The 25941-nt window shown below is 42.7% G+C and overlaps 1 protein-coding gene and 1 pseudogene across 1 annotated transcript in view; one reads left to right on the forward strand and one right to left on the reverse strand.

Annotated features, from left to right (window-relative positions):
- Window positions 1–17096, reverse strand: part of LOC134984249 (oocyte zinc finger protein XlCOF6-like) — a 292312-nt gene extending 275216 nt beyond the window's left edge. Inside the window, exons 1-4 of the mRNA XM_063949875.1 lie at window positions 16908–17096; window positions 16373–16451; window positions 16153–16254; window positions 15410–15994 (exon numbers count right to left, since the gene is read on the reverse strand). Coding sequence (XP_063805945.1) covers window positions 15410–15994; window positions 16153–16254; window positions 16373–16439 — 754 coding nt within the window. The 5' untranslated portion in view covers window positions 16440–16451; window positions 16908–17096. The remainder of the gene's footprint in view (window positions 1–15409; window positions 15995–16152; window positions 16255–16372; window positions 16452–16907) is intronic.
- An 8421-nt stretch (window positions 17097–25517) lies between these two features.
- Window positions 25518–25635, forward strand: LOC134984256 (5S ribosomal RNA; annotated as a pseudogene).
- The last annotated feature ends 306 nt before the right edge of the window (window positions 25636–25941 follow it).

Below are 25941 nucleotides of genomic sequence, written 5' to 3' on the forward strand. Positions count from 1 at the left end.
TACTTTTAGGTAACACTGAGATCATGTGGGATTACTAGAGGTGACATGGACTGTGCAGTAATATAACATCGCCTGTGCATACATTTAGGTAACACTGAGATCATGTGGGATTACTAGAGGTGACATGGGCTGTGCAGTAATATAACATTGCCTGTGCATACATTTAGGTAACACTGAGATCATGTGGGATTACTAGAGGTGGCATGGACTGTGCAGTAATAGAACATCACCTGTGCATACATTTAGGTAACACTGAGAGATCATGTGGGATTACTAGAGGTGGCATGGACTGTGCAGTAATAGAACATCGCCTCTGAATACATTTAGGTAACACTGAGATCATGTGGGATTACTAGAGGTGACATGGGCTGTGCAGAAATATAACATCGCCTGTGCATACTGTTAGGTAACACTGAGATCATGTGGGATTACTAGAGGTGACATGGACTGTGCAGTAATATAACATCGCCTGTGCATACATTTAGGTAACACTGAGATCATGTGGGATTACTAGAGGTGACATGGGCTGTGCAGTAATATAACATCGCCTGTGCATACATTTAGGTAACACTGAGATCATGTGGGATTACTAGAGGTGACATGGGCTGTGCAGTAATATAACATCGCCTGTGCATACATTTAGGTAACACTGAGATCATGTGGGATTACTAGAGGTGATATGGGCTGTGCAGTAATATAACATCGCCTGTGCATACATTTAGGTAACACTGAGAGATCATGTGGGATTACTAGAGGTGACATGGGCTGTGCAGTAATATAACATCACCTGTGCATACATTTAGGTAACACTGACATCATGTGGGATTACTAGAGGTGGCATGGACTGTGCAGTAATAGAACATCGCCTGTGCATACATTTAGGTAACACTGAGAGATCATGTGGGATTACTAGAGGTGACATGGGCTGTGCAGTAATATAACATCACCTGTGCATACATTTAGGTAACACTGAGATCATGTGGGATTACTAGAGGTGACACGTGCTGTGCAGTAATATAACATCACCTGTGCATACATTTAGGTAACACTGAGAGATCATGTGGGATTACTAGAGGTGACATGGGCTGTGCAGTAATATAACATCGCCTGAGCATACATTTAGGTAACACTGAGAGATCATGTGGGATTACTAGAGATGACATGGGCTGTGCAGTAATATAACATCACCTGTGCATACATTTAGGTAACACTGAGATCATGTGGGATTACTAGAGGTGACATGGGCTGTGCAGTAATATAACATCGCCTGTGCATACATGTAGGTAACACTGAGAGATCATGTGGGATTACTAGAGGTGACATGGGCTGTGCAGTAATATAACATCGCCTGTGCATACATTTAGGTAACACTGAGATCATGTGGGATTACTAGAGGTGACATGGGCTGTGCAGTAATATAACATCGCCTGTGCATACATTTAGGTAACACTGAGAGATCATGTGGGATTACTAGAGGTGACATGGGCTGTGCAGTAATATAACATCGCCTGTGCATACATTTAGGTAACACTGAGACCATGTGGGATTACTAGAGATGACATGGGCTGTGCAGTAATATAACATCGCCTGTGCATACATTTAGGTAACACTGAGACCATGTGGGATTACTAGAGATGACATGGGCTGTGCAGTAATATAACATCACCTGTGCATACATTTAGGTTACACTGAGAGATCATGTGGGATTAGTAGAGGTGACATGGGCTGTGCAGTAATATAACATCGCCTGTGCATACATTTAGGTAACACTGAGATCATGTGGGATTACTAGAGGTGACATGGACTGTGCAGTAATATAACATCGCCTGTGCATACATTTAGGTAACACTGAGAGATCATGTGGGATTACTAGAGGTGACATGGGCTGTGCAGTAATATAACATCGCCTGTGCATACATTTAGGTAACACTGAGAGATCATGTGGGATTACTAGAGATGACATGGTCTATGCAGTAATATAACATCGCCTGTGCATACATTTAGGTAACACTGAGAGATCATGTGGGATTACTAGAGGTGACATGGGCTGTGCAGTAATATAACATCGCCTGTGCATACATTTAGGTAACACTGAGATCATGTGGGATTACTAGAGGTGATACGGGCTGTGCAGTAATATAACATCACCTGTGCATACATTTAGGTAACACTGAGATCATGTGGGATTACTAGAGGTGACATGGGCTGTGCAGTAATATAACATCGCCTGTGCATACATTTAGGTAACACAGAGATCATGTGGGATTACTAGAGGTGACATGGGCTGTGCAGTAATATAACATCGCCTGTGCATACATTTAGGTAACACTGAGATCATGTGGTATTACTAGAGGTGACATGGGCTGTGCAGTAATATAACATCACCTGTGCATACATTTAGGTAACACTGAGAGATCATGTGGGATTATTAGAGGTGACATGGGCTGTGCAGCAATATAACATCTCCTGTGCATACATTTAGGTAACACTGAGAGATCATGTGGGATTACTAGAGATGACATGGGCTGTGCAGTAATATAACATCGCCTGTGCATACATTTAGATAACACTGAGATCATGTGGGATTACTAGAGGTGACATGGGCTGTGCAGTAATATAACATCTCCTGTGCATACATTTAGGTAACACTGAGATCATGTGGTATTACTAGAGGTGACATGGGCTGTGCAGTAATATAACATCGCCTGTGCATACATTTAGGTAACACTGAGATCATGTGGGATTACTAGAGGTGACATGGGCTGTGCAGTAATATAACATCGCCTGTGCATACATTTAGGTAACACTGAGATGATGTGAGATTACTAGAGGTGACATGGGATGTGCAGTAATATAACATCGCCTGTGCATACATTTAGGTAACACTGAGAGATCATGTGGGATTACTAGAGGTGACATGGGCTGTGCAGTAATATAACATCGCCTGTGCATACATTTAGGTAACACTGAGATCATGTGGGATTACTAGAGGTGACATGGGCTGTGCAGTAATATAACATCACCTGTGCATACATTTAGGTAACACTGAGAGATCATGTGGGATTACTAGAGGTGACATGGGCTGTGCAGTAATATAACATCTCCTGTGCATACATTTAGGTAACACTGAGATCATGTGGGATTACTAGAGGTGACATGGGCTGTGCAGTAATATAACATTGCCTGTGCATACATTTAGGTAACACTGACATCATGTGAGATTACTAGAGGTGACATGGGCTGTGCAGTAATATAACATCGCCTGTGCATACATTTAGGTAACACTGAGATCATGTGGGATTACTAGAGGTGACATGGGCTGTGCAGAAATATAACATCGCCTGTGCATACATTTAGGTAACACTGAGATCATGTGGGATTACTAGAGGTGACATGGACTGTGCAGTAATATAACATCGCCTGTGCATACATTTAGGTAACACTGAGAGATCATGTGGGATTACTAGAGGTGACATGGGCTGTGCAGTAATATAACATCTCCTGTGCATACATTTAGGTAACACTGAGATCATGTGGGATTACTAGAGGTGACATGGGCTGTGCAGTAATATAACATCGCCTGTGCATACATTTAGGTAACACTGAGAGATCATGTGGGATTACTAGAGGTGACATGGGCTGTGCAGTAATATAACATCGCCTGAGCATACATTTAGGTAACACTGAGATCATGTGGGATTACTAGAGGTGACATGGGCTGTGCAGAAATATAACATCGCCTGTGCATACTTTTAGGTAACACTGAGATCATGTGGGATTACTAGAGGTGACATGGACTGTGCAGTAATATAACATCGCCTGTGCATACATTTAGGTAACACTGAGATCATGTGGGATTACTAGAGGTGACATGGGCTGTGCAGTAATATAACATCGCCTGTGCATACATTTAGGTAACACTGAGATCATGTGGGATTACTAGAGGTGGCATGGACTGTGCAGTAATAGAACATCACCTGTGCATACATTTAGGTAACACTGAGAGATCATGTGGGATTACTAGAGGTGGCATGGACTGTGCAGTAATAGAACATCGCCTCTGCATACATTTAGGTAACACTGAGATCATGTGGGATTACTAGAGGTGACATGGGCTGTGCAGAAATATAACATCGCCTGTGCATACTGTTAGGTAACACTGAGATCATGTGGGATTACTAGAGGTGACATGGACTGTGCAGTAATATAACATCGCCTGTGCATACATTTAGGTAACACTGAGATCATGTGGGACTACTAGAGGTGACATGGGCTGTGCAGTAATATAACATCGCCTGTGCATACATTTAGGTAACACTGAGATCATGTGGGATTACTAGAGGTGACATGGGCTGTGCAGTAATATAACATCGCCTGTGCATACATTTAGGTAACACTGAGATCATGTGGGATTACTAGAGGTGATATGGGCTGTGCAGTAATATAACATCGCCTGTGCATACATTTAGGTAACACTGAGAGATCATGTGGGATTACTAGAGGTGACATGGGCTGTGCAGTAATATAACATCACCTGTGCATACATTTAGGTAACACTGACATCATGTGGGATTACTAGAGGTGGCATGGACTGTGCAGTAATAGAACATCGCCTGTGCATACATTTAGGTAACACTGAGAGATCATGTGGGATTACTAGAGGTGACATGGGCTGTGCAGTAATATAACATCACCTGTGCATACATTTAGGTAACACTGAGATCATGTGGGATTACTAGAGGTGACACGTGCTGTGCAGTAATATAACATCACCTGTGCATACATTTAGGTAACACTGAGAGATCATGTGGGATTACTAGAGGTGACATGGGCTGTGCAGTAATATAACATCGCCTGAGCATACATTTAGGTAACACTGAGAGATCATGTGGGATTACTAGAGATGACATGGGCTGTGCAGTAATATAACATCACCTGTGCATACATTTAGGTAACACTGAGATCATGTGGGATTACTAGAGGTGACATGGGCTGTGCAGTAATATAACATCGCCTGTGCATACATGTAGGTAACACTGAGAGATCATGTGGGATTACTAGAGGTGACATGGGCTGTGCAGTAATATAACATCGCCTGTGCATACATTTAGGTAACACTGAGATCATGTGGGATTACTAGAGGTGACATGGGCTGTGCAGTAATATAACATCGCCTGTGCATACATTTAGGTAACACTGAGATCATGTGGGATTACTAGAGGTGATACGGGCTGTGCAGTAATATAACATCGCCTGTGCATACATTTAGATAACACAGAGATCATGTGGGATTACTAGAGGTGACATGGGCTGTGCAGTAATATAACATCGCCTGTGCATACATTTAGATAACACAGAGATCATGTGGGATAACTAGAGGTGAAATGGACTGTGCAGTAATATAACATCGCATGTGCATACATTTAGGTAACACTGAGAGATCATGTGGGATTACTAGAGGTGACATGGGCTGTGCAGTAATATAACATCGCCTGTGCATACATTTAGGTAACACTGAGATCATGTGGGATTACTAGAGGTGACATTGCATGTGCAGTAATATAACATCGCCTGTGCATACATTTAGGTAACACTGAGAACATGTGGGATTACTAGAGGTGACATGGGCTGTGCAGTAATATAACATCACCTGTGCATACATTTAGGTAACACTGAGAGATCATGTGGGATTACTAGAGGTGACATGGGCTGTGCAGTAATATAACATCGCCTGTACATACATTTAGGTAACACTGAGATCATGTGGGATTACGAGAGGTGACATGGGCTGTGCAGTAATATAACATCGCCTGTGCATACTTTTAGGTAACACTGAGATCATGTGGGATTACTAGAGGTGACATGGGCTGTGCAGTAATATAACATCGCCTGTGCATACATTTAGGTAACACTGAGAGATCATGTGGTATTACTAGAGGTGACATGGGCTGTGCAGTAATATAACATCGCCTGTACATACATTTAGGTAACACTGAGATCATGTGGGATTACGAGAGGTGACATGGGCTGTGCAGTAATATAACATCGCCTGTGCATACATTTAGGTAACACTGAGATCATGTGGGATTACTAGAGGTGACATGAGCTGTGCAGTAATATAACATCACCTGTGCATACATTTAGGTTACACTGAGAGATCATGTGGGATTACTAGAGGTGACATGGGCTGTGCAGTAATATAACATCGCCTGTGCATACATTTAGGTAACACAGAGATCATGTGGGATTACTAGAGATGACATGGGCTGTGCAGTAATATAACATCGCCTGTGCATACATTTAGGTAACACTGAGATCATGTGGGATTACTAGAGGTGACATGAGCTGTGCAGTAATATAACATCACCTGTGCATACATTTAGGTTACACTGAGAGATCATGTGGGATTACTAGAGGTGACATGGGCTGTGCAGTAATATAACATCGCCTGTGCATACATTTAGGTAACACAGAGATCATGTGGGATTACTAGAGATGACATGGACTGTGCAGTAATATAACATCACCTGTGCATACATTTAGGTAACACTGAGAGATCATGTGGGATTACTAGAGGTGACATGGGCTGTGCAGTAATATAACATCGCCTGTGCATACATTTAGGTAACACTGAGATCATGTGGGATTACTAGAGGTGACATGGACTGTGCAGTAATATAACATCACCTGTGCATACATTTAGGTAACACTGAGAGATCATGTGGGATTACTAGAGGTGACATGGGCAGTGCAGTAATATAACATCGCCTGTGCATACATTTAGGTAACACTGAGATCATGTGGGATTACTAGAGGTGACATGGGCTGTGCTGTAATATAACATCGCCTGTGCATACATTTAGGTAACACTGAGAGACCATGTGGGATTACTAGAGGTGACATGGGCTGTGCAGTAATATAACATCACCTGTGCATACATTTAGGTAACACTGAGAGATCATGTGGGATTACTAGAGGTGACATGGGCTGTGCAGTAATATAACATCACCTGTGCATACATTTAGGTAACACTGAGATCATGTGGGATTACTAGAGGTGACATGGGCTGTGCAGTAATATAACATCACCTGTGCATACATTTAGGTAACACTGAGAGATCATGTGGGATTACTAGAGATGACATGGGCTGTGCAGTAATATAACATCACCTGTGCATACATTTAGGTAACACTGAGATCATGTGGGATTACTAGAGGTGACATGGGCTGTGCAGAAATATAACATCGCCTGTGCATACATTTAGGTAACACTGAGATCATGTGGGATTACTAGAGGTGACATGGACTGTGCAGTAATATAACATCGCCTGTGCATACATTTAGGTAACACTGAGAGATCATGTGGGATTACTAGAGGTGACATGGGCTGTGCAGTAATATAACATCTCCTGTGCATACATTTAGGTAACACTGAGATCATGTGGGATTACTAGAGGTGACATGGGCTGTGCAGTAATATAACATCGCCTGTGCATACATTTAGGTAACACTGAGAGATCATGTGGGATTACTAGAGGTGACATGGGCTGTGCAGTAATATAACATCGCCTGAGCATACATTTAGGTAACACTGAGATCATGTGGGATTACTAGAGGTGACATGGGCTGCGCAGAAATATAACATCGCCTGTGCATACTTTTAGGTAACACTGAGATCATGTGGGATTACTAGAGGTGACATGGACTTTGCAGTAATATAACATCGCCTGTGCATACATTTAGGTAACACTGAGATCATGTGGGATTACTAGAGGTGACATGGGCTGTGCAGTAATATAACATCGCCTGTGCATACATTTAGGTAACACTGAGATCATGTGGGATTACTAGAGGTGGCATGGACTGTGCAGTAATAGAACATCACCTGTGCATACATTTAGGTAACACTGAGAGATCATGTGGGATTACTAGAGGTGGCATGGACTGTGCAGTAATAGAACATCGCCTCTGCATACATTTAGGTAACACTGAGATCATGTGGGATTACTAGAGGTGACATGGGCTGTGCAGAAATATAACATCGCCTGTGCATACTGTTAGGTAACACTGAGATCATGTGGGATTACTAGAGGTGACATGGACTGTGCAGTAATATAACATCGCCTGTGCATACATTTAGGTAACACTGAGATCATGTGGGATTACTAGAGGTGACATGGGCTGTGCAGTAATATAACATCGCCTGTGCATACATTTAGGTAACACTGAGATCATGTGGGATTACTAGAGGTGACATGGGCTGTGCAGTAATATAACATCGCCTGTGCATACATTTAGGTAACACTGAGATCATGTGGGATTACTAGAGGTGATATGGGCTGTGCAGTAATATAACATCGCCTGTGCATACATTTAGGTAACACTGAGAGATCATGTGGGATTACTAGAGGTGACATGGGCTGTGCAGTAATATAACATCACCTGTGCATACATTTAGGTAACACTGAGATCATGTGGGATTACTAGAGGTGACACGTGCTGTGCAGTAATATAACATCACCTGTGCATACATTTAGGTAACACTGAGAGATCATGTGGGATTACTAGAGGTGACATGGGCTGTGCAGTAATATAACATCGCCTGAGCATACATTTAGGTAACACTGAGAGATCATGTGGGATTACTAGAGATGACATGGGCTGTGCAGTAATATAACATCACCTGTGCATACATTTAGGTAACACTGAGATCATGTGGGATTACTAGAGGTGACATGGGCTGTGCAGTAATATAACATCGCCTGTGCATACATGTAGGTAACACTGAGAGATCATGTGGGATTACTAGAGGTGACATGGGCTGTGCAGTAATATAACATCGCCTGTGCATACATTTAGGTAACACTGAGATCATGTGGGATTACTAGAGGTGACATGGGCTGTGCAGTAATATAACATCGCCTGTGCATACATTTAGGTAACACTGAGATCATGTGGGATTACTAGAGGTGATACGGGCTGTGCAGTAATATAACATCGCCTGTGCATACATTTAGATAACACAGAGATCATGTGGGATTACTAGAGGTGACATGGGCTGTGCAGTAATATAACATCGCCTGTGCATACATTTAGATAACACAGAGATCATGTGGGATAACTAGAGGTGAAATGGACTGTGCAGTAATATAACATCGCATGTGCATACATTTAGGTAACACTGAGAGATCATGTGGGATTACTAGAGGTGACATGGGCTGTGCAGTAATATAACATCGCCTGTGCATACATTTAGGTAACACTGAGATCATGTGGGATTACTAGAGGTGACATTGCATGTGCAGTAATATAACATCGCCTGTGCATACATTTAGGTAACACTGAGAACATGTGGGATTACTAGAGGTGACATGGGCTGTGCAGTAATATAACATCACCTGTGCATACATTTAGGTAACACTGAGAGATCATGTGGGATTACTAGAGGTGACATGGGCTGTGCAGTAATATAACATCGCCTGTGCATACATTTAGGTAACACTGAGATCATGTGGGATTACTAGAGGTGACATGGGCTGTGCAGTAATATAACATCGCCTGTGCATACATTTAGGTAACACTGAGAGATCATGTGGTATTACTAGAGGTGACATGGGCTGTGCAGTAATATAACATCGCCTGTACATACATTTAGGTAACACTGAGATCATGTGGGATTACGAGAGGTGACATGGGCTGTGCAGTAATATAACATCGCCTGTGCATACATTTAGGTAACACTGAGATCATGTGGGATTACTAGAGGTGACATGAGCTGTGCAGTAATATAACATCACCTGTGCATACATTTAGGTTACACTGAGAGATCATGTGGGATTACTAGAGGTGACATGGGCTGTGCAGTAATATAACATCGCCTGTGCATACATTTAGGTAACACAGAGATCATGTGGGATTACTAGAGATGACATGGGCTGTGCAGTAATATAACATCGCCTGTGCATACATTTAGGTAACACTGAGATCATGTGGGATTACTAGAGGTGACATGAGCTGTGCAGTAATATAACATCACCTGTGCATACATTTAGGTTACACTGAGAGATCATGTGGGATTACTAGAGGTGACATGGGCTGTGCAGTAATATAACATCGCCTGTGCATACATTTAGGTAACACAGAGATCATGTGGGATTACTAGAGATGACATGGACTGTGCAGTAATATAACATCACCTGTGCATACATTTAGGTAACACTGAGAGATCATGTGGGATTACTAGAGGTGACATGGGCTGTGCAGTAATATAACATCGCCTGTGCATACATTTAGGTAACACTGAGATCATGTGGGATTACTAGAGGTGACATGGACTGTGCAGTAATATAACATCACCTGTGCATACATTTAGGTAACACTGAGAGATCATGTGGGATTACTAGAGGTGACATGGGCAGTGCAGTAATATAACATCGCCTGTGCATACATTTAGGTAACACTGAGATCATGTGGGATTACTAGAGGTGACATGGGCTGTGCTGTAATATAACATCGCCTGTGCATACATTTAGGTAACACTGAGAGACCATGTGGGATTACTAGAGGTGACATGGGCTGTGCAGTAATATAACATCACCTGTGCATACATTTAGGTAACACTGAGAGATCATGTGGGATTACTAGAGGTGACATGGGCTGTGCAGTAATATAACATCACCTGTGCATACATTTAGGTAACACTGAGATCATGTGGGATTACTAGAGGTGACATGGGCTGTGCAGTAATATAACATCACCTGTGCATACATTTAGGTAACACTGAGAGATCATGTGGGATTACTAGAGATGACATGGGCTGTGCAGTAATATAACATCACCTGTGCATACATTTAGGTAACACTGAGATCATGTGGGATTACTAGAGGTGACATGGGCTGTGCAGTAATATAACATAGCCTGTGCATACATTTAGGTAACACTGAGAGATCATGTGGGATTACTAGAGGTGATATGGGCTGTGCAGTAATATAACATCGCCTGTGCATACATTTAGGTAACACTGAGATCATGTGGGATTACTAGAGGTGACATTGCATGTGCAGTAATATTACATCTCCTGTGCATACATTTAGGTAACACTGAGAGATCATGTCCACTGTGCGAGCACATCCAGTTGAAAAGGACGTGAGTGAAATCTTCCAAACTGAAGAGGCGATTGCACAAATGTACCAAGACTGTGCGTGGCTTGAGCACTAATTGTACCAGATGACGAATAAGGTGTACTTTCTGTTCTGGTAGGTAAATTCTTAGATTTACCGTATCGAGAATCATACCTAGGAATTGAAGTCGTTGAGACGGAATTAGATGTGATTTCTTGAAGTTGACAATACAACCGTGCTGAACTAGTACATTGTACGTTAGCAACGCATGTTGGAGGAGCATCTGTTGAGACGGAGCTTTGATGAGCAGATCATCCAAGTACGGAACTATTATTACTCCCAGGGATCTGAGATGAGCTATCATCACAGACATCACTTTGGTGAATACCCGAAGAGCTGACGAGAAGCCAAACGGTAGAGCCTGAAACTGGTTATGGTTCTGGCGTATTGCAAAACGCAAGAACCTCTGATGAGGTGGCCAAATCGGAATGTTTAAGTACGCATCCTTGAGATCCAGCGCAATCATGAATTCCTGTGGCTCTAAACCTGCAATTACTGACCGCAGAGATTCCATCTTGAATCTGTAGTGAGTGACGTACTGATTGAGACCCTTTAAGTTCAATATTGGCCTGACCGAGCCATCCGGCTTTGGTACCACAAACAGACTGGAATAATAACCCTGACCTTGTTGTTGTACAGGGACCGGAATCAAAATTGCTGAATCCAGCAGGGACTGAATGGCAATTTGCAGAACCGCCCTCTTGTCGTCCAACAGAGGCAGTCCTGTCTTGAAAAACCGCAGTGGCGGGAGACAGTCGAACTCTATTTTGTAACCTTTAACACTAAATTGCGGATCCACCCATCTGTGGATGTCTGGAACCACACCAAATGGAATGTCTGAAGGCGTGCTCCCACAATTGGAGATCTGAGATGGGCTAGGATCCCGTCATAGCACTGGCTTGTCGGTGACCTTAGCGTCCTGACCACTGGTGTTGGTTTGTTGGAAACCACATGCTCGTCTACCAGGCGTGGCTGTTCCTTTACCTCGGCCTCGAAAGGGCTGAGGTCTAAAGGATTTGAACGCCGGGCCAGAGTATTTCCGTCTAGGTACCGTTGGAGGCAATGGTAGGAAAACAGACTTTCCTCCCGTGGCCTCAGAAATCCATTTGTCAAATTTAGGACCAAACAACTTCTCACCACCATAAGGTAATGCCACTATACTTCTTTTGACCTCTGCTTGCCAAGAACACAGCCAGAGTGCTCGTCGTGCTGTAACTAGGGACGATAAAAGGCGAGAAGTGAGCTGACAGACTTCAGTAGAAGCTGTACATAGATACTCAGCAGCTTCACCGATTTGATCAGCGAGAAGTTTAAGGTGATCGTCATGTAGGGCAAACTCAAGTTCTGTTATCCATACCATTAGCGCCTTAGTTACCCAAATGCCAACCAACCCAGGTCTAAGCAACACTCCTGCTGCTATATACATGGATTTTAGCATAGCTTCTATTTTACGGCCTGAAGGGTCTTTAAGCGTAGTAGCAGTTGGTACTGGTATGGTTAATTTCTTCGTAAGTTTTGACACAGACGAATCCACCAATGGCGGATTCTCCCATGTAGATGTCACAGACTCTGCAAACGGGTAACTGGACTTAAATCTGCGAGGTGTAGAAAACCGTTTATCCGGATTCTTTTGTGTTTCTACTAACATCTTATTAAGAGATTCTGAAACAGGAAAACACATTGGAGATCTCTGTCGTTTAGTAAAGATGACTTCATCATTTGTCAGAGGCTCCTCAGTTTCTGTAAACTTCAGAGGCTGACGTACCGCTCTGATGAGATTATCAATGTCTGGGCTGTCAAAATCTTCAGTATCTGACTGCTAGTCTACTTCGCCCTCCTCACCTTCATCTTGCGCAGTGAGGTCAGGCATAGAATCATCAGAATGCAACATAGCAGAAACTGGTAAATCATAAGACAAATTAAATTTTTCCCTTCTATCCAAAATGGACTTGGACCTTTGGCAAGGCTGAGACCCCTCCGGTAGTTCTGGCGGTCTCACCCTAGACTCAGATCTTGCCGCTTCCTGCACTTGTCGAGCGGCGGGCAATTCTGATTGCAACCCAGCCATGACATCTGTTAGCATAGCCCATGGAGGGTTCAGAAATTAAACCGGCTTTGAAACCGGAGCGGAAATCGCATTCGTAGCTGAAATCACAAAACATACTGTACATGTGGTAGACCCATCCGGTAACACACTCTTACAGACATTGCAGTGAAACTGCTTTTTAGTTTTTGCTGGTGCCTTACTCATTATGCAGACAATACAATATACAAAGACAGACAACTTGCACGACTCAGTAAAATAGTACTAAGGTGTGTCTATATATATATATATATATATATATCTGGGCAAGTGCAGTGCACGTGGCCAGTATTATATGAAATCTGAACCCAAATTCCCACCAACACCCCTGCGCCTCCGGTGGAGTAGTGTTGTAGGACAGGATCTTCCAAACTAATAGAGAAACAGGATTGAACAGGAAGCATGGTTAAAATGGCCCCCATGCCATGCTTACACTAATAATCACAGGTCAGGTTATAACACACATTTAAAGTCTACAACCTGTAACCAACTGCATTAAAAAGCAACCCCGTTAATATAGGCTTAAAAGCCTATGTAATTATACCACAACCCCTGCAGCCTTGCCTTTCCATGTAAACATACTCTCTCCACCCCTTTGCAGCCGCACTGCTGTGAGAAGACTCGTCCCCCCTCCCCACTGTACTCCGAGTACCGTCGTGAACCGGAGATCTTGAAGGGAGCCACTACGCTCCCTACCCTGTTGCCACCATCTTCACATCGGCTCCACGCTTGCCAGGGGCCGATGACTCTTCAGCTCTGCAAGGGGTTGGCGGCATGCTGCTGGGGTGAGCGTTCCCCTGCGGCTGGCAGCGATCTATCCCCTCTGGATCTCAGTGTCCAGTCAGCGGAGATAGTGGCTCAGACCCCGCAGGGCGGACACTGCTCCCCCAATCAGTCCCTCGATGCAGGGAGGATGTTGCCAGCAGCCTCCCTGTAATAAAACAAACTCTAAAAAATTTTTTACTAAAGAAGCTCAGTAGAGCTCCCCTAGCTGTGACCAGCTCCTCCGGGCACATTTTCTAAACTGGGTCTGGAGGGGGGGTCCTGGTGTGAGGAGCCAGTCCACACTGTTGGACTCTTGGGGTGCCGGTGGCTCCTGGTGGGCCCGTCTATGCCCCATGGTACTAATATGGACCCCAGCATCCTCTAGAACGTAAGAGAAAAGTGGTTTATATACAGACCGGCGTGTGCTAATAGTGACACTCTCAGGGCATGTAATACCATAGGCTGATGTACTGCTAGCACACAGTATGGCTGCTGGTGACACACAGTGACATGATGTGAGGGGAGAGCAGGGGTATAATAGGGGCTGATGGTTCCTGATGTATGAGATACACCAGAGAGTGTGGGGAGGAGACTGGTCAGATCTCTGGGCTGGAAACACACAGTGACATGATGTGAGGGGGAGAGCAGGAGTATAATAGTGGCTGATGTCTCCTGATGTATGAGATACACCAGAGAGTGTGGGAGGATACTGGTCAGATCTCTGGGCTGGTAACACACAGTGACATGATGTGAGGGGGAGAGCAGGAGTATAATAGGGGCTGATGGCTTCTGAAGTATGAGATACACCAGAGAGTGTGGGGAGGAGACTGGTCAGATCTCTGGGCTGGTCAGTGACATGATGTGAGGGGGAGAGCAGGAGTATAATAGGGGCTGATGACTCCTGATGTATGAGATACACCAGAGAGTGTGGGGGAGGAGACTGGTCAGATCTTTGGGCTGGTAACACACAGTGACATGATGTGAGGAGGAGTATAATAGGGTCTGATGGCTCCTGATGTATAAGATACACCAGAGAGTGTGGGCCGGAGACTGGTCAGATCTATGGCTGGTAACACACAGTGACATGATGTGAGGAGGAGAGCAGGAGTATAATAGGGGCTGATGTCTCCTGATGTATGAGATACACCAGAGAGTGTGAGGAGGAGACTGGTCAGATCTCTGGGCTGGTAACACACACAGTGACATGATGTGAGATGGAGAGCAGGAGTATAATAGGGGCTGATGGCTTCTGACTTCCCCACTGGGAAAATACATATTCCTCATTAGTTTGTACTGACAGAGGGTGTAGGATAAGAGATTGTTGTAGTGACTGAGCAAGGAGAATATGTGACTCTTTTCTGTAATAAGTGTTTATTACTCACCTGTGCTGATATCTGTAGGGATTTCCTCCTCCTTACACTGCTGATCACCCCTCACATACGTCTCTTCTTCTCCCTCTATATCTTCTGCCTTCATATCAGTCACATACGTCTCTTCTTCTCCATCTATATCTTCTGCCTTTATATCAGTCACATACGTCTCTTCTTCTCCCTCTATATCTGCTGCCTTTATATCAGTCACATACGTCTCTTCTTCTCCCTCTATATCTTCTGCCTTTATATCAGTCACATACGTCTCTTCTTCTCCCTCTACATCTTCTGCCTTTATATCAGTCACATATGTCTCTTCTTCTCCCTCTATATCTTCTGCCTTTATATCAGTCACATACATCTCTTCTTCTCCCTCTATATCTTCTGCCTTTATATCAGTCACATACGTCTCTTCTTCTCCCTCTATATCTTCTGCCTTTATATCAGTCACATACGTCTCTTCTTCTCCCTCTGTATCTTCTGCCTTTATATTAGTCACATACGTCTCTTCTCCCTCTATATCTTCTGCCTTTATATCAGTCACATACGTCTCTTCTTCTCCCTCTATATCTTCTATTTTAATATCAGACAGACGTTCTACCTAAAAAAAACAAAAAAACATTATAATGACATTTGCATACAGTCAGACTAGACTGAGGTGAAACAGTATAATATCAGTGTATAAGACACACAGCTCCTCTACAGATCATATAGTGATGGTCACTTTGGTATATTGGAGAGACCCTAAATCCCACCTACCTGATCCTCCTGTGGGATCCTGTGATTCTCCCTTGTACAATCCTGGGAATACAGCGGACGGGGACATCTCTCTGGGGTATCTCTGTTACTGGGTCCATCTGTAGGAGACACACAGTGACTGAGTACAGTGTATATATGTGATTATCAGGTGATGTGCGTATATAGGAGCCCCCATACCTGCTCTCCCCTGTACAATACAGGACAGTCTCCTCTTACCGAGTGATGTGAGGGGCCAGTGATTCTCCATCATCACGTCCTTGTATAGACCCCTGTGTTCTTCCATATACTCCCCCTCCTGCATGAAGACATAGACAGTGACATCCTGACACCTTATAGGCACCTGACACACACACAGTGATACAGTCATCACCCAGACACGTCCCCTGGTGTTACTGTATAATGCCCCATTCCCAGCAGTCACCTCTCCAGTCATCACCCAGACACGTCCCCCGGTGTTTCAGTATAATGCCCCATTCCCAGCAGTCACATCTCCAGTCATCACCCAGACACATACCCTGGTGTTACCGTATAATGTCCCATTCCCGGCAGTCACCTCTCCAGTCATCACCCAGACACGTCCCCTGGAGTTACTGTATAATGCCCCATTCCCAGCAGTCACCTCTCCAGTCATCACCCAGACACCCCCCCCGGTGTTACTGTATAATGTCCCATTCCCGGCAGTCACCTCTCCAGTCATCACCCAGACACGTCCCCTGGAGTTACTGTATAATTCTCCATTCCCAGCAGTCACCTCTCCAGTCAGCAGCTGAATGATCTTGTTGGCGAGTTCCAGGATCTTCTAGTCATTGTGTCTCTCATGTATCAGTGAGTGAGGTGGAGGCACTGTGATGGGGCTCTATGTCCTGCTTAGTCCTCCTGACACAGGAGGACGGCTGCTGGGTGTCTCATACTTACAGAATGTCTTCTTCACTACTGTGTAACCCTGCGAAATGGAGAAGACATCAATATCTATGTAAAAACTCCCAGATACCCACACCTCCCCGGTCATGTCCCTGTATTATTCCTATAGATATAAGTGACGTCACTGTGACACTCCCAGATACGTGCACCTCCCCAGTCATGTCATAATATTATTATTATAGATATAAAGTGATGTCACTATCATGCTCTTAGACCAGCTCACCTCCCCAGTCATGTCCCTGTATTATTACTATAGATATAGGTGATATCACAGTGACACTCATAGATCCCCTCACCTCCCCAGTCTGTCCCTGTATTATTACTATAGATATGTGATGTCACTGTTATGCTACCAGATCCCCTCACCTCCCCAGTCATGTCCCTGTATTATTTCTATAGGTATAAGTGATGTCACTGTGACACTACCTGGTCCCCCTCACCTCCCCAGTCATGTCCCTGTATTACTACTATTGATATAAGTGATGTCTCTGTGACATTCCCAGATCCCCTCACCTCCCCATTCATGTCTCTGTATTAATACTATAGATATAAGTGATGTCAAAGTGACACTACCAGACTCCCTCACCTACCCAGTCATGTCCCTGTATTACTATAGATATAATTGATGTCACTGTGATGCTCCCAGATACCCTCACCTCCCCAGTCATGTCCCTGTATTATTTATATATATATATATATATAAAACGTCAGAGTGACTATCCCAGACCCTCTCACCTCCCCAGTCCTGTCCCTGCCTTATTACTATAGATATAAGTGATGTCACTGTGACACTCCCAGATCTCATCACCTTCCCAGTCAAGTCCCTGTATTATTACTATAGGTATAAGTGATATCACTGTGACATTCCAAGGTGTGTGATATACATTTGCTTCATACTGCTCCAATTATCATCTGTTACACATGCCAGGGATATTATGGTCTCTGCTTTAATATATCCTAGACTTTAAGCAATATTTTCAATCCCCACAATTACATATAATAATAATAATAATAATAACAACGACACTAAAGGCTGCACCCCAGTATAAAAATAATAACATGTCTTTATTAACAGGACACCACAGATTGCTCCTCCCGTACAATAATAATAATAACAGGACACCACAGGCTACTTACCCTGTATAATAATAACAGGAAACCACAAGCGGCTTCTCCTGTATAATAATAATAATTACAGGACACCAAATGCTACTGCTCCCTCTGTATAAGAATAATAATAATATTAATAACTGGGTTCCACAGGCTGCCCCTCCTGTATAATAATAATAATGACTGGATTCCACAGGCTGCTCCTCTTGTATTATAATAATAACAGGACACCAAAGGCTGCTACTCATGTATTATAATAATAACAGGACACCAAAGGCTGCTCCCCCTGAATAATAATAATAATAATAATAATAACAGAACACCAGAGACTGTTCCCCCTGTATAATAATAATAATAACAATAACAACAACAACAACAAGACACCACAGGCTGCTCCCTCTGTATAAAAATAACAACAACAAGACAACACAGGCTGCTTCCCCTGTATAATAATAATAACAACAAGACACCACAGGCTGCTTCCCCTGTAAAATAATAATAATAACAACAATAGGACACCACAGGCTGTTTCCCTATTAATAATAATAATAATAATAATAAGAGGACACCAAAAGCTACTCCCCCTGAATAATAATAATAACAACAACAGGACACTACAGGCTGCTCCCCCTATATAATAATAACAACAACAGGACACCACAGGTTGCTCCCCCTGTATAATAATAATTATAATAACAGGACACCACTGGCTGCTCCTCCTGTATAATAATAATAACAGGACACCACAGAATGCTCCTCCTGTATAATAATAATAAAATAACAGGACACCACAGGTTGCTCCCCTTGTATAATAATAATAATAATAATAATAATAATAATAACAGGACACCACTGGCTGCTCCTCCTGTATAATAATAATATCAGGACACCACAGAATGCTCCTCCTGTATTATAATAATAATAATAATAATAATAATAATAATAATAATAATAATAAAATAACAGGACACCACAGGCTGCTTCCCCTGTTTAATAACAGGACACAAAAAGAAATAAATCTGCACAGAATATAACAATTATTTTACAATGAATTAGAAGTATTATCGTTAAACCAACATGAAAGCCTACTAGAATGATACATTCAGCAAACGGTTGGTGGTGCTCCCGGAAGATAGTTATGACAACTATGAAACAACAAAGTATGGTCCTTTAAAGAGAACAAAGGACCAAAAAAAGCAACTATAAGCCTTTTCCTGGGCACACTTGAAAACTTGAAATTTTTTTGGGGAAATTATGAAATTATTAAAGACATAACTTTTATTAATGTATACTTTAAGAGAAGACGAGAGCTGGCATCAATAATTAAAGAACATGGGTGTTCACATGTACCTGTTATGGGCAGAATAATGATTTAAGCGAGCGAAAATAAATAAAACCTCATTCACTAAGATAAATCATACAGATCCTCTATGATCAGATTTTTATATGAGTGAGGTCACTACCTCGAGTCCGATATAATCTGCTAAATGCTGTAACCTGTGACCAGGTTAATGCACTGGGCCCCAAAGTGTTTTAACTGCTGGAGAGTAAAATACCTACGTACCTAGTATTCCCTGGTGGTTCCCCATCCAGGTACTGACCAGGCCGTGCAGTGCTTGGCTTCCAAGATCAGACGATTTTGGGCATACTCAGTGCGGTCTGACCGTAGGTAAGTCTGTCTCCTAGGCGCACCGTTGACCGATTGTATTGGGACCCAGAATGTCAATCACAGAATAAATACCAGGTTATATTTGTACAATAAGTTGATACAATAAATTGCTAGATTGTTGCTGAGGGATCTAGTCAGTGGTGATTTGAGGCAGTAATAATGAATGTGGGGTCTTGGGGTTAGGATTCCCAAACTCAAACTCTATTGCAGTTATGCTCTCAAATAGCCTGAGCAACAGGAGGGCTTTGTGGTGCCCACAATAATCAAAACAATACAAAAAAAGTGTCTACAGTACAATTAATTCTCTGATATTGGTTTTAGTATAGTAATTACAGTTGCAGCCTCTTTCTCCCCCCTTACCCAGTAATCATGCACCAAAAAGAAATGTTATGCAGAAAAAATATGAGTCTAAATACATTACATAACAGGAGATAATCAGCTTTCACCTGTTAGCCGGGGAAGCATATGGTGGACCTTATGGGAGTACACGGGGGAGCTGTGGTTTGGGTAAAGAGAACCCGTTTCCTTACCCAACCTGTTCAGGAGACCCTCAGACTGGTGGACAGTGCAGGAATCGAGGAGCGAGGCGCCGGTGGCCGCGGTCCGTGCGACCAGAAGTTCGGGCGCCGGAACCGGAAGTGACGCACGTTTCGCTCCGAGAGCTTGATCACATGATCGCCTGCTCTCGGAGTTCCCCACTGCCAGTATTTATGTAAGGGCGCAGCCTATCACTAAGTTAGCTACATCACCTGAGGTTGAGAATAGATTTTAACAAGTTAGAACTAATTGATTAAGCAGTATATCATTAAGAGTATAATTAAATTGTTATCCAGCTAAACTGATTAAGTTTGGAAAACAGAAAATGAGGATAGAAAAATCCTATACTGAAAATTAATATATATGAAATAAGAATAAAAAATACAACTTAAAAAGGAAAAAATGAATTAAGAAAAAAAAAGGGAAAAAAGGGGGAAATATGAGATAAAAAAAATTGTTTTTGTATGGTGAGTATAAAGTGAAAAGTATCAATTACAGGGGATTGCAGGTTATGAATACATGTCAGATTAGGTGTCATTTATTAGGAGCAAGATATGGTTATTTATATTAAATCCGAAGGAATATTAGGTGTGATGTACCTACAGGGGGGGTTTTGGGAAAAGGGGGGGGAGAAAGGGAAAGGTGGGGGGAAAGGGGGTCGTTAGGGGGGAGAAAAGGAGGAGGGGAAAAAGGAAAAAAGATAGATAATAAAAATTAATTACCAAAATGGATAATTAGGGGATTCTGAAAAAGTGTGTGGGGGGGGGGGGGGAAGAGTTGAATATGTAGGATGGGTAAGAGATAAAGACCTGAAGCTAGTACAGTGAGCAAACCCATTAAAACAGGGGGGGGGGGTGAAAAAAAGGGGTGAAAGGATGTAGTGAATTAGATGAAGATAGAATGGAAAGTGAGGAAAGATGGTGTGGGAAGTAAGATTTAGGACAAGAAAAGGGAGAGGAGAGGAGGGGGAGGGGGGGGGTTGGGGTGGAAGGGAAAAGGGGGAAATTTATATTGCGGGGGGTGGGGGGGTGGAAGAAAAAGGGGGGAAAGGAAGATAAGAGAGGGGGTATGGAACAAGACGTGGGAAGGGGGAGGGTGGGATTGGGACGAAGGTGATGGGGGTAGGTGAGAATGATGTCGAAGCATGGATTGGAAAGTGAAGCCGGGCCAGCTAAGCTTGTGGGTATAGGGGCAGTAATTGAGGTTATGGGTGGTAGAGATGCCCTTATATGTGTCAAAATGGATGTATTGCAGTGGGTGAGATGGTGGGGTGAACGTGAAAGTGCTTGGGAGGAAGTGAAAAATTATATGATAAATTAAAGGTGAGAGCTGGGTGAAAGAACGGTGGTAATATTGGAGAATATTATGGATGAAGTGTAAACAGGTGAGAAGGACTATATGGTTTGGGAAGGGAAGGGAAAAAAGGACATCAAGGATGTGCATCAGTGAAATTAAGTTGAGCAACATGGATTAAGCTTGGTGGAGAGAGTATTTTCACAAAAAGACACTGTAATTAAGATATTCATTTAGACCCTTTGGAGCCAAGGTGTCTAGTTCAAAGGTCCATTCACTCTCCTTCCTGAGGAGCATTCGTGTAATGTCTCCACCTCGGATTTCTGGTTTGATTTGCTCAAGGCCATGTACTTTGAGATCTTGTATAAATCCTGAGTGATGAATTAGGATGTGTGTTGAAATAGTTGTCAGTTGTTGCATTCTTTGTTGATGTTTGTCAGCATTCCTGATATTGCTCATATGTTCAAGAGTTCTGATTTTTAACATGCGCGTAGTCATTCCTACATATCTCAAATCGCATGGGCAGGAAATGCAGTAGACGACATTTTTACTTTTGCAATTGAAGAAGTCGTTAATTTTTACCTTGTCACAATATTTGTCCACCAGTTCTTGTTTGTTAACAAATCTTACAGTTACCACAAGGGTAGCTTCCTTTTATTAGTGGCTCACGTCGTTGTTGTTGTGAGAAATGGCTACTGACTAGGAGGTCCTTTAGGTTGGGTGATCGCCGCCAGCTAAGTTCAATTTTGGAGTTAAGTTTTTTAGCCAGATCCTCATCAGAAAGTACAATGTGCCAGTGGCTTTGCAGGATTGACTTGATCTCCCTCCATTCCTTGCAAAAGTCCCCCACAAATCTTATGGTTTGAGATTCTTCCTAATGTTTTGTTGTTGTTGTGGTATTAAAGATTCAATTTTCTCTTGTTGTCTTGGTTATATTATTTCTTGCTTTTTTAATGGATCGCATGCTATATCCTCTGTCTTTCAATCTGAGTGTCAATTCTTTGCTCCTTATTTTGAAGACTTCGTCGTTGGAGCAATTTCTCCTAAGGCGTAGGAATTCTCCTTTCGGGATGTTGGTTATTGTAGGGGGAAAGTGTGAACTAGTTTGATACAGAAGATTGTTGGTAGCTGTGCTTTTCCTGTATATCTCCGTGGAGATCATATTATTGGTATCCCTATAGATTTGAAGGTCCAGGAAGGAAATGTTATCCTTACGGTAGTCACAGGTGAATGAAAGATTAAAAGTATTATTGTTGAGTTGCTGTATGAATTCCAAGAGTTCGGTTTGTGTGCCATCCCATATGATTAGGATGTCATCAACGTAACGTGTCCACAATATGACATGTTTGGTGTGTGATTCACAGAGGTCAGAAAATACAAACTCCCTCTCCCACCAGCCCAGGAAGAGGTTGGCGTACGTCGGCGCACAAGCTGCCCCCATCGCTGTTCCTCTTACCTGGGTGTAGAAGAGGTTGTTGAAAGTGAAATAGTTCTTGTTTAATACAACTTCTTCAATTTGTAACAGAAATTGGTGAAAATCATCCATTCCCCACATTCTAAGAAAGTTTTCTACCGCTTGGATGCCAAGGTCATGTTTGATGCTTGTATATAACGCCTCAACATCAAGGCTCATAAGGAGATGTGTTTCTTCCAAATGTATATCACTGATCTTTCTGAGGACATCAGCTGTATCACTGGTATATGATGGGAGTTCCAAAACGTAGTCCCTAAGATGTGTGTCCAAAAATGTGCAGGCTCTTTCTAGTAGGCCGTCGTTTCCTGAGACTATGGGCCGACCAGGGGGGTCCCGGAGATCCTTGTGGACCTTTGGTAAAAGGTAAAATGTAGGTACTCGAGGATTATCTACCGTTAGATAGTCCTGCTCTGACTTGGTTATAGTGCCTTCGTGATATGCCCTGTTTATGATATTCATATAGAGTTTAGTGTACCTTTCTGTAGGGTCAAAAATACTCTTCTGGTAGCATGATTGGTCGTCCAGGTGTTTCTTGGCTTGTTTGAGATATAATTCTGTTGGCCAGATCACAACATTCCCTCCTTTATCCGACGGTTTCAGAACTACGTCGGTCTAGGTTTTGATCTCCTGGAGCGTCCTCCGTTCGTTCGGTATCAGATTATCTGCAGGGTGACGGTATTTCTTATTCAGATATAATCTGTCCAGATCCCGAGTAACCAAGTTCGGGAAACTTTAACCTCTGGGCATAAGGAATCCTTGGGAAAAAAGATTGATTTTTTCTTCAGCAAGGGTCTCGTTTGTTGTGTAGTGGGAATTGATTCATTAGGGTCAGCAAGTTCCTCCAATGTCGCCAGAGCTAGCCTTTCTTGTGACGATACATTTTCCAAGTCAGAGGAGGATTCAGATGTTCCTGTTCTCTCTGTAAAAATTTTTGTTAATAATAATTTCCGTGCAAAAAGTTGTAATTTCCGGTTAGCTCACTGTACTAGATTCAGGTCTTTATCTCTTACCCATCCTACATATCTAACTCCCCCCCCCCCCTTTTTCAGAATCCCCTAATAATCCATTTTGGTAATTCATTTTTATTATCTATCTTTTTTCCTTTTTCCCCTCCTCCTTTCCTCCCCCCTAACAACCCCCTTTCCCCCCAACCTTTCCCTTTCTTTCCCCCCACCCCCTTTTTCCCAAACCCCCCCCTGTAGGTACATCACCCCTACAATTCCTCCGGATTTAATATAAATAACCATATCTTGCTCCTAATAAATGACACCTAATCTGACATGTATTCATAACCTGCAATCCCCTGTAATTGATACTTTTCACTTTATACTCACCATACAATAACAATTATTTTATTTTATCTCATATTTCCCCCTTTTTTATTTTATTACTTTTTTTCTTTTTAAGTTGTATTTTTTATTCTTATTTCATATATATTAATTTTCAATATAGGATTTACTATCCTCATTTTCTGTTCTCCAAACTTAATCAGTTTAGCTGGATAACAATTTAATTATACTCTTAATGATATACTGCTTAATCAATTAGTTCTAACTTGTTGAAATCTATTCTCAATCTCAGGTGATGTAGCTAACTTAGATGCTTTCCCTACCTTTCCCACTAAGTGATAGGCTGCGCCCTTACATAAATACTGGCAGTGGGGAACTCCGAGAGCAGGCGATCATGTGATCAAGCTCTCGGAGCGAAACGTGCGTCACCTCCGGTTCCGGCGCCCGAACTTCCGGTCGCATGGACCGCGGCCGCCGGTACCTCACTCCTCGATTCCTGCACTGTCCACCAGTCTGAGGGTCTCCTGAACAGGTTGGGTAAGGAAACGGGTTCTCCTTGCCCAAACCACAGCTCCCCCGTGTTCTCCCATAAGGTCCACCACATGCTTCCCCGGCTAACAGGTGAAAGCTGATTATCTCCTGTTATGCAATGTATTTAGACTCTTATATTTTTTGTGCATAACATCTCTTTTTTGGTGCATGATTACTGGGTAAGGGGTGAGAAAGAGGCTGCAACTGTAATTACTATACTAAAACCAATATCAGAGAATTAATTGTACTGTAGACACTTTTTTTTTATTGTTTTGATTATTGTGGGCACCACAAAGCCCTCCTGTTGCTCAGGCTATTTGAGAGCATAACTGCAATAGAGTTTGAGTTTGGGAATCCTAACCCCAAGACCCCACAGTCATTATTACTGCCTCAAATCACCACTGACTAGATCCCTCAGCAACAATCTAGCAATTTATTGTATCAACTTATTGTACAAATATAACCTGGTATTTATTCTGTGGTGGACATTCTGGGTCCCAATACAATCGGTCAACGGTGCGCCTAGGAGACAGACTTACCTACGGTCAGACCGCACTGAGTATGCCCAAACTCGTCTGATCTTGGAAGCCAAGCACTGCAGGGCCTGGTCAGTACCTGGATGGGGAACCACCAGGGAATACTAGGTACGTAGGTATTTTACTCTCCAGCAGTTAAAACACTTTGGGGCCCAGTGCATTAACCTGGTCACAGGTTACAGCATTTATCAGATTATATCGGACTCGAGGTAGTGACCTCACTCATATAAAAATCCGATCATAGAGGATCTGTATGATTTATCTTTGTGAATGAGGTTTTATTTATTTTCAATCACTGAAATCATTATTCTGCCCATAACAGGTACATTAGTACACGTGGACACCCATGTTCTTTAATTATTGATGCCAGCTCTCGTCTTCTCTTAAAAGTATACATTAATAAAAGTTATGTCTTTGATAGGGTA

Source organism: Pseudophryne corroboree (genome assembly GCF_028390025.1).
Source record: "Pseudophryne corroboree isolate aPseCor3 chromosome 3 unlocalized genomic scaffold, aPseCor3.hap2 SUPER_3_unloc_43, whole genome shotgun sequence".
NCBI classification, from domain to species: Eukaryota; Metazoa; Chordata; class Amphibia; order Anura; family Myobatrachidae; genus Pseudophryne; species Pseudophryne corroboree.